Raw genomic sequence first — 16,131 nt, forward strand, 5'->3', positions numbered from 1 at the left:
CATGGTAATCTAGGTCAGGTGGAGTCTGAAGAGGTGAAGTCTTCCGATTATGGCGGAAAATTGGGAGTGAATCTGCCAGCGAGATCAAATAAATAACTCCTACTGAATTAGGAGAAGCCGATTTGTGCTAAGCTTGCTGCTTAGCACAAATCAAAATAAAAAACAATATTTTGGAAAGAGAAAACAAACAGATGAAAGCTTCCTGCGAGGTGCAAAAACACAAGTTTTAGTCATGTTGTCAACTTTCTTCAGTTCAAGTTCATTACTTTATATCAACCGAGGATACGCACTCATTTTAGACATGGCTTTGTGAGCTTGTAGATCTTTTATTTTGAGCATGTGATGTTGTTGTACACCACTGTATACACCACTGTATGGCAGAGTATAAATTTAGCTTGTCTTTAATAGTTAAAGCCCTCTCCCCTGTGGGGGAAGCTGCAACCACTGGAAAGGTCTGATTGTTCTTTTGTTTTCATGGCACGGCTCTTGCAGGAGTTTAAAGCCCATGCAAGGAGTTGCATTGGTGTGGTTGGGTTGACCTTAAAACGGTTTTGTTGCAAGGAGTTGCAACTGGTGTGGTTTGAGCTTTAGGGGTTGGTTGTACGGCTGTAGGCTACTGTATACATAAGCTAAGAGAGACCCTATGGTTGTGCCATTTGTGAAACAAGCTTGTAAATATCTGAAAAACTGTTTGTATTGTAATTGTACTTTTTGTGGTAAAAGCACTTTCTTCTTTCCGGCCTTGATCTTCTTATAGTCTAGTAGCCAGAATGTGAACGTTTTATGTTAGAAAGGTTTAGTATGGGTCCCCAGCATGTATAACTGCTGGATGCTAACTTGCATATGTTGAGCAATTTTCGTAATTGGCATAATATAATGTGACCATACCATTAACAACCTATAGAAGGCAAATATTAAAAATTTCATCATGATTTCAATCCATTCCAAGCATTAGTTTTGCAAAAAAACACTCATTGGGCTAAAAACGGCCATTGAAGTCATCACAAATGTGATGATGTCAGCACAATTGGGCAAGTGGGCATGGCCGTTTTTAGCCCAATTAGTGTTTTTTTGCAAAACACCAATGAGTAATTGCTTTAAGTTCTTTAACTTCTATTTAAATAATTTGTCATATCTGTCCTGGCAAAGGGGGTTCAGTTCCAGTCAATCGGTGACTGGAAGCCTTGGGATAACGACTGGAAGGGGTAGCGCAAATGGAATGCGTTGGTTCCAATGTTCAATGCCTAAAACACTATTAAATCGTTAATCACAATTAGTTATATCATATGACAATTAATTGTCAGCTTAAATGTTGTAATTGTGGCAACCCTAAGACAGCAGAATGGAACAGTAGGCTACAGCATGGACTTTAAATATAGATTTTAGACTGCATATAATACATAAATCTAAATCCTGCCTCAGTCAACACATTGTTAAAAGGGTTTAATTCAATCATAATTATTTAAATAGGCCTACAAAATCTGTTCAGAGTTGAAGCTGAATGTAAAATATATGTAAATATATACTGATGACGATGAGCGCTGACAGAGTTATTTTAAAACCCAACACCTCCTGTGTGTGTGTGTGTGTGTGTGTGTGTGTGTGTGTGTGTGTGTGACTGACTGTAGTCGCTGTTCTCGTCCTTGTTGCCTCCAACTGCTCCATTAGGTGTCATCTGCAAGTAGAATCCTTGTTCGCTGAACAGGCGAGTTACGATGCCTTTCAACTCGGGCTCTGTGGAAACACAAAACACATGGTTGTGAACACACTGTTGCTCGCACACACAAACACACCTGCACGCACACGCACGTCGCAAATGCGCACACACACACACACACACACACACACACACACGCGCGCGCGCGCGAGCGCGCACGCGCACACACATGCACAATCACACAACAACTCTTCATTCCATACACACACAGCTAGTCACAGGCTACAGTCAGATCTCAGTCCTTTAGACGAACGTGCAGAGACAAAACTCACGTACGCATGCATGCATGTGCACATAGTACACACACACACACACACACACACACACACACACACACACGCACAGCAAGTACAAAGTGTTTTAGAACATAATTACAACAATACAACATGAAACCTGGAGGGATATCAAAATGTGTTCATTTTCATTCAGGTCTCTAAAAGCAGCTGTATATAACATGTGGATTAGGCTGAGCCTGGTGGAGGTGCTTCACATCAATGTAAACACAAGATGTATGTACAGTAGAGGATGATGACTAGGAGTATCAGGAGGAGAAGGAGGAGGAGGTAGAATGTGGGGCAGAGGAACAGAGAAAAATGACAGAAATACAGCAAGACTAATGTAGAACAGCACACTGTGCTACTTACACAGACAGACAGACAGACAGACAGACAGACAGACAGACAGACAGACAGACAGACAGACAGACAGACAGACTGGGTCGGCGGTTCGAGTCCCGGCTCCTCCTGTCCACATGTCGAAGTGTCCTTGGGCAAGACACTGAACCCTACATTGCCTCCGTGTGAGCTCGCCACCATTGGTGTGTGTATGAATGAATGAACCATTGTAAAGCGCTTTGAGCACTTGGAAAAGCGCTTTAAAAATGCAATTCATTATATATTACTTTCACCTCTTTCACTTTCAAAGATATACTTCATTTTCTTTTTGCACAAAGTGACGTGAGCTTGTATGTCTGCTATTGTCAACACATTCAATAGCCAAGGTTAACACCAGTGGTGTAAATTAACTAAGTACATTAACTTAAGTACTGTACTTAAGTAAAAAAAAAGGTATTTGTACTTTACTTGAGGTATTCTAATTTCCAATACTTTTACTTCTACTCCACTACATTTTACAGGCAAATATTGTACTTTTACTCCACTACAATTATTTGAAAACGTCAGTTACTAGTTTCTTTGTAGATTTTGATTATCATTACAAAACATACATTAAACACTATATACATTTCGGCGCATTTAAAAATAGACGATCTACAAGCTCACAATACGTTGCAATGCGCATTTCAAAGTATTATTATACATTTGAAAACTTGATGAGGGACATTCTGCATAGTGAGTTGGTACTTTGAGTATAACACTTTTGTACTTTAACTCAAGTACATTTTGAATTCCAGACTTTTACTTGTAACGGAGTGGTTCTACATTGCAGCATTGATACTTTCACTTAAGTAAAACAATTGAGTACTTTAATTACTCCATGAGTAAGGCTGTGGACCAGAGCTACATGCCTACCTGCTTTCTCTGCACCATTTAAGGCTGTTTCCAAATGTTCAAATGTAAAAGGACATTGCAAAAAAAAAAAAAAAAATGTAACACCCGTCCTAGAGCGACGAGACTAATATCCACGCAGTGATATTAGTAACTATGCGAGGCTAGTAAAGGCCACACTACAGACCTGGTTTTCGTCTCACCGGCCTCTTCTTGCCGCTGCAGAAGCGGACCTTAGAGAAGACACTGAACAGGTGACACAGTGACCCTGGGCTCTTGGTGGGACTCGACTTCCGCTTGGTGGTCGGCGGCTTCTCGTTGTTGGCTTCCCGCGCCTGCCGCCTCTGACGAATCAGAGAGCTGGCGAGGGCCGCCGCCATCGCCCCCTCCTCCTCCTCCTCGCGAAGGAACAAAAAAAAACACCCAATCAATCGACGTGGGTTTGACTCAACTCCAAAGGGATTGGCTTGTATTCATGACCTGGTGGATGGATCCACCAGGCGTCGGATGTTGGTGGTTTCTCAAGAGCGGCTGCAGTGAATCTTTGCTAGAGCTGAACGCCTCCACGCATTGTCCAAACAAATGCCGTCTCGTTCCAAATCATTTGTCACAATTTCGCGTCCCTGGTTGGCTGGTTATGCTGAATGTGTGTCACCTGATGAGTCTTCACATGGATAAGGCGACAGTTTCATATTATTACTGAAGGTCTGAAGTGTCCTGAAGTATCCACAAGTTCACATGACAGACCTCTGGTGTGGTTGAAGTGAAATCCTGTGGTCTTTGAATCACAGTTTGTAGAAAGGTGTTGTTGTTATTGACTTATTGACACCAGAGTTACAGCTGGATCTGAGTGGATGAATGAACTTGAGTTGAATTCCAAAACGGATGAAAAGCATCCCCAAAATACCTGAAACTTCTGAAAGAATTATAATATATTTGATGGATTCTTCTGTCCCTAATAATTCCCAAAAAACATGAACAGAGCTGTGTCCGCAATCATTTTATCTTTTTCTTTTCTTTCTCCGAATAGTGATTCTCTTGAAACTATAAATGTATCTTATAACTATGTTCATTCGTTACTTATTGCACATGTCTACAGTTGGCAATGACATAAATGGCAGGAAGAGTACCTGGGTAAATCCCATGTCATGTGATTAAATGAAGCTGCTCATTGGGTCAGATCCATGTGCGAGAGGTCTCTCTGCTGGAAACAGTCCTGTGTCAACTCAAGCAAACCCTTGGGTTCCCGTCAGACTGGATCTTCAGGGTCCCCAGCACCACTCAACAGCGTTGACCACCATCACGTGAGCCACGAGAAAAACGCGGTTGGAAAATTGTCAGCATCTTTGCTTTCCTACATTTCTCGCAAAGCAGGAATGGGCGAGAGGACGACGCACGCGTCCTTGTAAGCTCTCGGTGCATGAGCGCCAGCCAGACTCACAGTGACAATACACCAGAGTAAAAAGTAAAGTAAAAAAAAAAGAAAAGAAAAGAAAGAGATAATTAGAGAGGAAAGAAGACGAGGTCCCGTCCCCGTAGAGCTGGCATTACTCCTCTACTCTCTTCTTCTGTTCTGTACCTCGGTCCGTCAGCTATGCTGAGGAGCAACACACACAAGGAGGGAGAGAGAGAGAGAGAGAGAGGGGGGAGAGAGAGAGAGAGAGAGAGAGAGAGAGAGAGAGAGAGAGAGAGAGAGAGAGAGAGAGAGAGAGAGAGAGAGAGAGAGATGGAGATAGAGGAGAATGCAGAGCAAGTGGAAGGAGGGTCTTTGGCAGCAACATCAGAGAGAGAGAGAGAGAGAGAGAGAGAGAGAGAGAGAGAGAGAGAGAGAGAGAGAGAGAGAGAGAGAGAGAGAGAGAGAGTGAGCAAGTGAGAGAGAGTGAGCAAGTGAGAGAGAGAGAGAGAGAGAGAGAGAGAGAGAGAGAGAGAGAGAGAGAGAGAGAGAGATTGAAGACAGTGCTTCCTAAAATACTCTGGTGTGTGTCATCCATCCATGGACCCTGCCTGTCTCTCCCAGTTCAGGTTGAATCGTACATGAAGGAGTTACAGTAACTGTGGCTTCTAACGAAACCATCCATTCATTAGCCATACTGCAGCATCCAGAGTCCACATCAACACATAACACATCTGTTAACATTCAACTTGTTTGGTTTTAAATAATACAGTCTGTCTGTGTTTGGAATACCATGTCCTTGTGTGAATAATCAAGTATTTGTGCTCTTTTTTTTGTTGAGCTAGGGAGCTAGAGGGAGTTATGCCTAATTTATTTATGATCCTTTGCGACCTGTGAATAGCCAATATCTATAAGCTCACACAATGCGTTGCAATGGTGATGCATTGCGAGCTCATAGATCGCATACTTGCAGTTCCACGGCCTTCATGGGCCTTTATCTTCTTCCTCCCAATACACTTCTACTTTCTCTCTCTCTCTCTCTCTCTCTCTCTCTCTCCTTACATATATGTAATATTTGACACCGAGCCAGTGTTTTCCCATGATACACTGCTGCGGAGCCGGGATGATTCACTCACTGATCCAGTGATCCCCCTCTGCACCAGTTTCCAATTGTGTGTGTGTGTGTGTGTGTGTGTGTGTGTGTGTGTGAGTGTCTCTGACAGATGTCTCTGTTCTCCTTTTACAACAATAAATGTCTTAAACCCCATATACTTCACACACCAAAAACTGTATCTTCGCCAAAAAACAGGTGTTCCATAAGCTCACGACGCAACACAACGAGGCACATTCTGAGCTTGTACATCTGTCATTTTCACACTAGGCAACAGTGGAAAGAAACATTGTGATCATTTAGACTAGAGAAACAAAGCTCCCAAATCCCTCTGCTCCCAACAGTAGAGGTGGTGTCTCGTTGTATTGGCTATTGCTGGTAGGGTCCCACTGTCCCAGCCAAAGTTATACTCCAGAGGCTAAAAAACTAACATTAGCCAAACGGGAATACCATAGTCACGATGTGGATTCTGAATTGCCAAGAGAAGCACGAGGACTTATTCATAGCCTTCACAGACCTCTCAAAGGCATTTGACACAGTGGACAAGAACCGGATGTCCTGAAGAAACATTTAACATAGTGGACAAGGACCGGATGTCCTGAAGATCCTGATCCACTAACTTTCTCACAATCTGTGGATGGTTTGATTCAGGAATGATGGTTCCGGGTGATAGTGAACCTTTCATTGTGCCACCGGTTTAAAAACATTAGGAAGAAAGCCCAAATAAGAAAAATTATATATACTTTAAAAATATGCCCCAAAGTCGCTTATTATAAGCAGACATGGCAACATTGGTAAAGAAGAAACTCCTCGATATATCTAGGGCTCCTGGACGAATAAGGTGAATTTGTAAAAACAGCACACAATATCGTCCAAGACGAAAATAGCAAGACACGTGATCTCCGGTTTTCTTCCTGTATTTGCGTGAAGTGGGCACACACCTTTTTAGGAGACGGGGAGCAGGTTGCAGTCTATTCACTCTAATGGGAGAGTGAACGTGAACACAGCTTCTGAACCATTTTTTAGCTCCATGGTCACTGAACTAAACATTGGACCCAATCATCACAAGGCACCCAATATTTTCAAGATGTTCATACTAAAATGGCTTTTTTTAGCAAGACAAATCAGGAGAAAATCAACTTTGTTATCAACCTTTCTTTATCCCAGTAACACACTCTTGCGAGATTTGGGAAGATAGTGCCCATCTGCAGTCTGATGGAAGTCACATAGAAGTCTCTGTCCCATAAGATGTTCTGATAAACTGAGATGTGATGTGAATATAACGTGAAATGAATTAATGGACATATACAAATTAACTAAAATGTGTGTTCCAATGCTCAATAATATAATTTTCCATAAATGTATTGGTTGATGGGGGCTGATTTGGGAACAATCATGACATTTTGCCATTTTGTTGCCATTCTCATTCACAATCAGAGGTCATACACAACACCTGTGAACAAATAAATGCTTTTACCGGTATGGGTAAAAAAGGGTATGCGTGTGACCTCATTGTACCTAGAATTTATGCGGGAACGCCCACTGAGTGACAAAAATACTTTCTGACCTTGACAACTAGCCCATTCATCCAAACAGAAAAGTCCTGTCTGATTGCATTAAACAATGTTAAACTCACTAACATTGCAGCTGTACGAAAAGCTTGAATTATCCTTTCTATCTGCAAGTTTTTGTTTCATAAAAATCCACCATAGAAACGTTATGAGCTACTTTCTGTCAAGAAATGCCCTGCATTTGATTATTTGTGTCAGAGTTTGGAAGTGCTTGTTTTCAATAACACAACATTTTGCTGCCTCCTGCATTATGTGACATTTAGAAACAGGTGGTACACATGACGGTTGAGTGATTTCCAACACTCCATGCTGCTCAATGTTTTGCCACTCAGGCCTTGTCCACACGTATCCGGGTAAACGGATAAACGTAGGTTTTTATATGCGTTTTGGGGGGGTCGCCCACACGCAAACGCGTTTTTGGTCCATATAAACGCATCTTTTGGAAAACTCCTGCCACAGTGTATTTTTTTTAAACTCCGCCTGTGTGTTCCCTGTGTGGACAATGTAAACGGAGTTTTGCATGGGTCTTGCCATTGGTCATATGGACAGAGAGATTTAAAAAAACGTGTCGTATGGACAGAGAGATTTAAAAAAACGAAAATGAAAACGAAAACGAAAACGCTACGTTTATGTAGGTGTGGATGAAGCCTCAGTCTAGATGAGGGGGGCGTGTCCTGATGGGAAAAGCATGCATGTGCATACTCTCTATACTGTATAAAGACAAGTTTAACTGACTATACTGTATGTCACAATGCCAAAACTTTGTGCAGCAGTAGGCTGGCCTGTAATAATAAAAATCATGTCGGGAGATAAGCAAACCACGCCTACTTAGGAGACAATTGTGTAGGATGTGTGTACCATTTCGCCTCTAATCCAAACGGGATCGACTATCTCGTATATAAAAGATCTTTGATATTGTGTAGCAAAGCGTGCAACGATTCTCCCCAGGCCATCAGATAACCTCAACAAGTGTCATGGAAGAATGGTTTTCAAAGTGGGGTCCGGTGACCCACAGGTGTTCCAGATGGTTCCGATCTAAATGAGCAGTGTCAGTGTGTGTATACAGTATAGTTTATTTTACAATAATTCACTTATTACAATAAAACGGAGTTGTTTCAATATCACACTGTTCTCTCTTAAATTTAAACCAAAACAAAGACCCAGAGTCAAACAAAGACCCAGAGTCCAAGACCCGTATAGTGAAAGTAATTTCCTTTACCGTAACCAGGCTGACCCTCTCGGCACTGGTCCCTTGTCACCATGGCAACGCCGGTGTGCTGCAGTGCTGGTTCAGCGGTAACTATGGTAACAACTATCCTAGAACACTGTTCCCATGTCAGCCAATTAAGTGGAGTGGTGTTGAGGATATCAAACATGATGACACAACTACTTAAACTCACCATGGATGCATGACAGGGCTGCGCCTCAGAAAGAGGGGCCGTCAACTTCTCTCCAGACTCATTACCAGAGGTTCTCTAACGTAATATAGTGAATGGGTAAATGATATATGAATATTTAATAAGTGTTTAATTAGTGTTTCCATTCAAGAAATTATGTGCAAAAATCCAAAATGGTTGATGGAAACCCAGTTGGGTAGCCACAGAGCGCTAAATAAATAAATAATCGACTTGGCCGATTTCAATGGTCGGCATACAACTTTTATCCAATCAGGATAAAACTTGGAAGTGAGGACACATAAGATATGAGCAGACACATTTGGAACTGTGACATTATAAAATTGAAGCTTATTATATAGGTACTCTCTCCTGATTGGGTGAAATTGGCAACCCACCTGTTTGTTCTGTTTTTTAAAGAGCTGGAGAGACAGGGAGAGATGCCTTTGCATTTTTTGTATGAAATGTATGAAATACTTGCCATTAATATAGTGGTTGCAACTGATTGCCCGAGTCCCGTGACTGCTCTGGTTTTGGGCAATATTAAGTAGTTCCGGTCATTTTGTGGGGGGCACTGGGGCCAAAAGTTAATTAATTCACAAAACTAACATAATTTGTATTGTTGATCTATTTCTAAAATATTAGCGCAACTTTCGTTCAACTTCGACCCCTCTATCACATGGAACTATTTTATGGGCGAGTGATATGAATATTTTGTCTAGAAAAAGGATGGGCTTTAACACCAGAAGCCAGGCGTTGGGCGTATGGAATGTACTGTACACCGGATGATGTGAAACATGTGCTATTATATTCCCACGCTGTTCACATCAGAACAACAGGATTTACTTCGACTTCAAATGACTTTATTCTCTTCTCAGAACTTTGTGCTGGGTTGATAACAACCAATGTTAATCTGTATATACTGTACAAGCCCTATTCAAATGCTATTTTCCCATTATATACTATAATAAAATCATCTGTCGGTCCCGGTCTGATCACGTGATCGGAAATCGGGACCGATCACATCATTTTCAAATGATCGGAATCGGATCGAGAGCAACAAAACGCTTATTTCCATCGCTCAAAAATCTTTTGTTTTGGTATCCTCTCTTCATAATGTAAATACTAGTATCCCAAGCAGTACACTTTACTACTTATTTCGATGGAAATAAGCAAATTAGTACTAAAACCCACGCCACATTGAGGACTTATGGTAGGGGAAATAGCCAATAATGTGTTTTTGCACAAAATAACACCTGGACCTCTTTGGTGGGGACTTAACAACTACAAATAAAGGTAAGAAATGACTCAACCGCAAGGTCGAAATGTTAGTTTTTTGTATACTCAGCACTTAAATAAAAGGCTCTAAATGTCCGTGCTGCTCCAGTCTCTTCTCCTTATGCAAAGGTAAGAAAGCCTTCTAGTCCGAAATTCTCCTTTAATTACAGATTTACTTTACCTCTTTAAAAGCTATTATTTTATATTGAATAATTTCTTTACATACAAATTATATTAATATCACCTTTGAAGGTAGATATTATTGATAACATAAGAATGGGTGGCGTCTAATCCTGGTCTCTAAACTACCTCCCGCCTGATGGAGGGGAAAGGAACTGGTTGGAATAACGTGTTCCTTCCACGCACTACGTCAGGTCAAAAGAAGCAGCTTGGACTCCTCATGCATAGAAGGAAGCATGAGGTCAGTCCGCTGTCCCCCCAGGTTGGCAGAGGAAGGATTACATTAGATAATTGACACTGGGTGGAAAAATGGGTTACAAAATCGTGGCATAAAAAAAGGAATGTGTGCGGTGCGCTCTTGTCAGCCGGCCAATCAAGCAGAAGGACACTGATGTAGGCCTCTGTCGGAAAACGGGTCAGTTACATTAATTACCATCATGTATTTGTAGCACGTTACCTGACATGCACGCACGCATGCACGCACGCACACACTCACGCACACATGCACACACACGAATGAGAAGGGGGTGGGTGACCTGTAATCTCTAGGTCTGATGTTATAGACCAGTGTTTTTCATTAAGGGGGTGCAGGGACCCCCAGGGGACCTTGAGGGGGTTTGGGTCACCAACATCTTATTTATGTAGCATTAAAAAAAATCTATGGGAACTTTGTGTAGTACAAAATCTACACTAATAGCTGAATATAGGAAATCAGTTTAACCGGAATTTAAACATACACATCAGCTATTTGTTGCTATTAAAAATATATATATTTTGCTTTAAAAACAGCTCCTTGCCATTTGCCACCACTCCGAGAAAGGCCATTTCACATGCAGCCACTCCAGTCTGGTCCCATATGGCCCACTAATCTACATGAAAAAGATTTATGTGGTATGTAATCCATAACACATTCAAAACCTATATATGCTCAGTCATCTGGGTGTCCATCAAAGTCGCCGGGACCGGGACTTTGTCTTGGATGGAAACCTCATATGTCCAAAACCGTTTCAAGAAGATCGATTTCGAGCTTGCGGATATTCTAAACGCCGTATGATCAAGTAGGACGTTGATTTACAAAAAAAAAAAACACAATTAAGATATGGAGATAGGAGGTTTCTGCCTGACAGCAATGACACACTTAGTTGACCGTGGTACCCCAAGCAGGGCTCTATTATTGATCTGTTCTTGATGAGGGCGGCTCAGGAGGTAGAGCAGGTCGTCCAATGATCCATGGGTCGGCGGTTCGAATCCCAGCTCCTCCTCCTGTCCACATGTCGAAGTGTCCTCGGGCAAGACACTGAACCCTACATTGCCTCCGTGTGAGCTTGCCACCGTTGGTGTGTGAATGTGGGAAGCGAGGACGCTGGCGTCGACTGTTCGCCACTTCACCTCCCAATGTATGAATGAATGAAGCATTTGTAAAGTGCTTTGAGCACTTGGAAAAGCGCTATAAAAATGCCATTCATTATAAAAACAATGCCATTCATTGATCCGCTAGCAGACTGTTCGTTTCAGATTATAAGGACGCTATAGCCTATAGTGCTCATGTTGATCTAACATTACACATGAATGGCTGTGGAATCATTTCTTTATTGACCGTCAGGTATACTGTAGTACAGATCCTGTCTGTCTAGCTGCTATGGCCCGTTGGCCCGGCCTAGCAAGTGCATGTGATGTAGCCTGGGATCAATTCAATACCATTTTCTGGTTTTTGATCCAGTCGGGAGCGGTACAGTAATATTTCATGTTGGGTCACTGGTTTGTAACCATCCAGCCCGAACCACCAAGCCTGAATCAGAACTCATAATAATAATATAATAATAATCACGCATAATAATTTTAAGGCCTACCCCAAAAAAACCTCGACATGGCGTAGTTTAGCTTAGTTTAGTTTGTTATATCCATCTTCTATTCCAACTCGTATCGACTGGTGAGACCTTGTAGTTATACTCGATCCAGCATTTAAATGGGGTTCGGTGCCAAAACAAAGTGGCACCGGAAAACCGGAATCACCGTGTTTTATTTTATTTATTTATGTTTTCAGTATCCGTGGCCTAGACCGGATCACACCATGCATCGTGAAAGGAAAGTCTGTTGACGCGAGGTGATGAGAGGCTGTTTTATGATGTTCTGACAATCTGAATATAGAAACAAGATGCCACTTCATGCTGCGGCTTGGTATTTATTGTTGTGAAATGTGAATACAGCTTGTGACTGTGACACCCCCCCCTCCCCCCCCCCCCCCCACCATCTACGTAAACCCGTCTATAACACCCCTGTAAGACATCCCAAGCAGCAGCTCAATATTACTTGCAAAAGGTACACATAGACAAGTGTATTTAATGTACTGTGTAGTGTGTATATGCATGCCTTCTGTAATCTTGTAGCCTACATTCCCCCTTGCTGCTTAACCCATTTAGACATAAGGCCTATTAATAACACCTTCTCATCAATCAATCCCTTTTATTGTCACTTCCACAATACACATTTAATAGGCAGGCATACAGGGGAGAAAAATAGCGTTCTCCTCAACTCATGGTGCTTCACATTTAAAAACAATAGACAGGTAAAAAAGAGGCTAAACCTTTTAAAAAACATGAAAAAGTAAAGAGAGCAGACAACATAATTATTGTCAAGAGAAACTGCTGATGCAATATAGATGAAGTGCTATTCTTATCTCTCAGGAACGTGGTCTCTCAAGTCTCTGCGGAACATGTCCCACCAGCATATCACTGCTTGTACCTACTGTATGAAGTTCATGTTTACATATAGCTGAACTAAATGTTTATTTAAATGACATGTTAATGATCATCTACCTCTAAATCACACAGTTTGTAGCACACGCAATATTAACTCCTCTGTGTGCGCGCGCGTGCGTCTCTGTCTGTCTGTCTATTCCTGAAAGAGTCTCCCTATGCTATACATCCCTACTTACATGAATATCAATCTAGTGGTGTTCTCCAGTTGATTTTTAGCAACCACTGTCCAATAGCCTGTATCCGAGATACTAGACAACACAAATCTCAGCATCAAACCATATAGTTAAAAAATAATTGAAAAGACTTGAACTACGTTGAATGAGCTTTTGTACATGATTTGCATCTCAGTGCCATTTGCTTATACCATACTTCTATTCTTGACCCTCATTTAGTTTTAAATCATTTCAACTCGGTTCTTAATGACGCTACGAGCTAGGGAGATTTCAATAGCATGTACCTCTGGTTTGAGATTGGCGTGACTTTCATCACCTCAGAAAGAAGTGCCTTTGCAATGTTTAGAATGGGCAAAATCAGCCTTATTATATTCCCACCATGTCAGACTGTAGCGGAAATCCTTCTAAATTCTGGAGTACAGGCAAAATCATTACCACAATGTCCCACACCTCATCTCTATTCTCGACATAATCATGCGATTAACACCTCATCCACAGTCTCAGACAAGAGTAAACTGTGTGATGTTTTTAATGAGCTCGCTCCAGTGCTGCAGGCCATCTCTGTGAGAGCTCACTGCACACAATGCCATGTGACACACTGCTGTATAGTTCTCCTACATTATCATGGTATAACACTTCACTTGAGGGGGCACATTCAGGGGGCAAACGATTATGACAATTATACCAAATAATTGAGACTATATCTCTCACATAACTGCGATCAGGCGGTTATGTAATGGTTGTGACAGGCCTGTGTGCACATACGTGTATGAGTGTGTGGCCAATAGAAGCTCTTGGAGGTAGCATCTTGAACAGTGTTACAGTAGTATTGTCAGTGTCATGGAGGTAGAATCTTAAACTGTGCTACAGTATAGTTTTGTCAGTGTCATGAAAGTATGCCATTACTGTGTCCTCTGATCACGCACTTTGACTATTGATTGGGAAAACACACCACCAATACACGCACACGCATGCACACACGCATGTGTGCGCACGCGCACGCACACACACACACACACACACACACACACACACACACACACACACACGAGTGCGACACACGTAGACAAAGGGACAGTCCCTGGCTCCATTTCAGGACAGGAATCACATCGCAGTACCCTGGGAAATTGGGAATCAATGTCCACCAACGACTAGGTGTGTGTGTGTGTGTGTGTGTGTGTGTGTGTGTGTGTGTGTGCGCGCGCGTGCGTGTGTGTGTGTGCTTAATTGCGTCCTTGCATGCGTGTTCAGGTGTGTGTGTGTGAGAGCATGCATCTCTACAAGATAATCTATCCATTCATCCATCATACCCTCTCACGCACGCACAAACGCACACATACGTGTACACGCACACACACACACACACACACACACACACACTAAAAGCTACTTGATAATATATTTATATAACAGCTGTATTGTTATTAATACTTAACCACAGATGTCTAAAATATTGAAGTCTTCCTGGGACGTTAGGACGTCTGATAAAGAGCACACAGTGCCATCTAGTGGCCAATTATCTGAACTGCTTTTAAACTCAAATAGGCCAGCTTGGTGCCTGGATGATGGTGTGTACAACTGTACAACCGCATGCATGCATGCATGCGTCACGTGTGTATATATATATATATATATATATATGAGCTGAAGTTGTGTGTTAGTGTGTTTTGTAATAATAATTAAAATTAGTAATTAAAACTAGTAAACAAATATTTTTGTGTGGAGTAAAAGTACAATAATTTGCCTCTGAGAAGTAGTGGAGTAGAAGTAAAAGTACAGAAATTTGGAAAGTCGCCATGTAACCTGATGGGACGTTACAGTCGCCTTGCGACTAACCCTCTCATACACATAATTCTGTGCCTATGCAGCAGACCGGCAAAGCATCTGTGTCATTTTTTATTTTAGCTATAGCAACATTTCAGAAAACTCTTAGGATTTAGAACAGTGGTTTAGAACAGTGGCTCTCCAAAATAGCCGATCTACAAGCTCACAGTGTGTCACTTTGTGCCACACTGCAAGCTTGTACATCTGCTTTTACGATAAATTTTTTTAACACATCTTTTCTTCTGGGGGTCCCTGGCACTAAGCATTTTCAGATGGGGGTTCTGCGTCCAAAATATCATTTTGGGGGTCCTAAAAAAATATATATATATATATATATATATAGTATACATTGCATGGATGCACCTGGGACGTATCCTCAGTGATGTATCCTAAGGTCATCGGGGTTTCGGGTCTCGCAACATCATACCCCTCAACTAGGTGACCCAGCCGGGGGTGATCAAGTCCCGACTTACGTCCCAGTAGCTACCCTCGATCAGTCCCATTAGGGAAAGACCAGGGCCACACAATCCAATGCTCTGGAACTACTCTGCCGGAACTGGGCGTGAGAGGAACTGGCGTGTGGCCGGACTAGGCTCTGTGGGTTGACTCCTGTCCGGGCCCCTCCTACGTCTCACCAGGTCCATTCCTGCTCTTACCAGGTTCAGGACTACTGCATTTGTAGAAATGCAGTAGTCCTGTAGCCTTAATGGGCAAAAGCAGTACATGACACTCTAGGCTGATTTTATCATTTGTTTTCAAGTTCATTTATGATTCAACGATGCACTTCTCTCTGATTGGATGACGCCTGGTCAAAGTTCACCAAAGTTGAACTCCATCCATGCTTCAGACACATTGAACGTGACACACGTCATCCATACAGCCATCAGCGACTCCCACAAAGCCATGCAAGTACAATACAGTATGTGTCTACCTAATCCAGGGGTCTTCAGCGTTTTACAGGCTGTAGATTGTCTTCTCACCACTAGATGTCAGTATGAGAATCTACTATATGTGTGTGGTGACTGTGGTCACAATGGAAACACACTGTAGGACTACAGGACTAACAAGCTGTGGCATGAATGACCAGCTGCTTCAATGATTGATTGATTGATTGATTGATTTATGTTTTACAGTGTGGTTATGCTGGCACAGGAGGTTTGTGTTGTGTTACACAACACTTCAGTAAAGATTAAAGAGTTGTTGTGTTTTATTGATGAGGTTCCATT

General features: G+C 42.0%; 1 protein-coding gene across 4 annotated transcripts in view; it reads right to left on the reverse strand.

Annotated features, from left to right (window-relative positions):
• LOC310864845 (fibroblast growth factor 12-like) overlaps positions 1-16,131 on the reverse strand; it is a 118,354-nt gene that overhangs the window by 15,449 nt on the left and 86,774 nt on the right. For 3 of the 4 annotated variants that reach the window (XR_014569765.1, XR_014569766.1, XM_083773642.1), the window contains exons 2-3: positions 3,410-4,459; positions 1,624-1,734 (exon numbers count right to left, since the gene is read on the reverse strand). Coding sequence is in view for 2 of the 4 variants with exons in the window: in XM_083773642.1 (XP_083629768.1) it covers positions 1,624-1,734; positions 3,410-3,602 (304 nt within the window). In the remaining 2 variants the exon portion in view is untranslated. The remainder of the gene's footprint in view (positions 1-1,623; positions 1,735-3,409; positions 4,460-16,131) is intronic. The other variant, XM_083773643.1, reaches the window with a different exon arrangement.

Source organism: Protomyctophum parallelum, assembly GCF_964188405.1.
Source record: "Protomyctophum parallelum genome assembly, chromosome: 9".
Taxonomy (NCBI): Eukaryota; Metazoa; Chordata; class Actinopteri; order Myctophiformes; family Myctophidae; genus Protomyctophum; species Protomyctophum parallelum.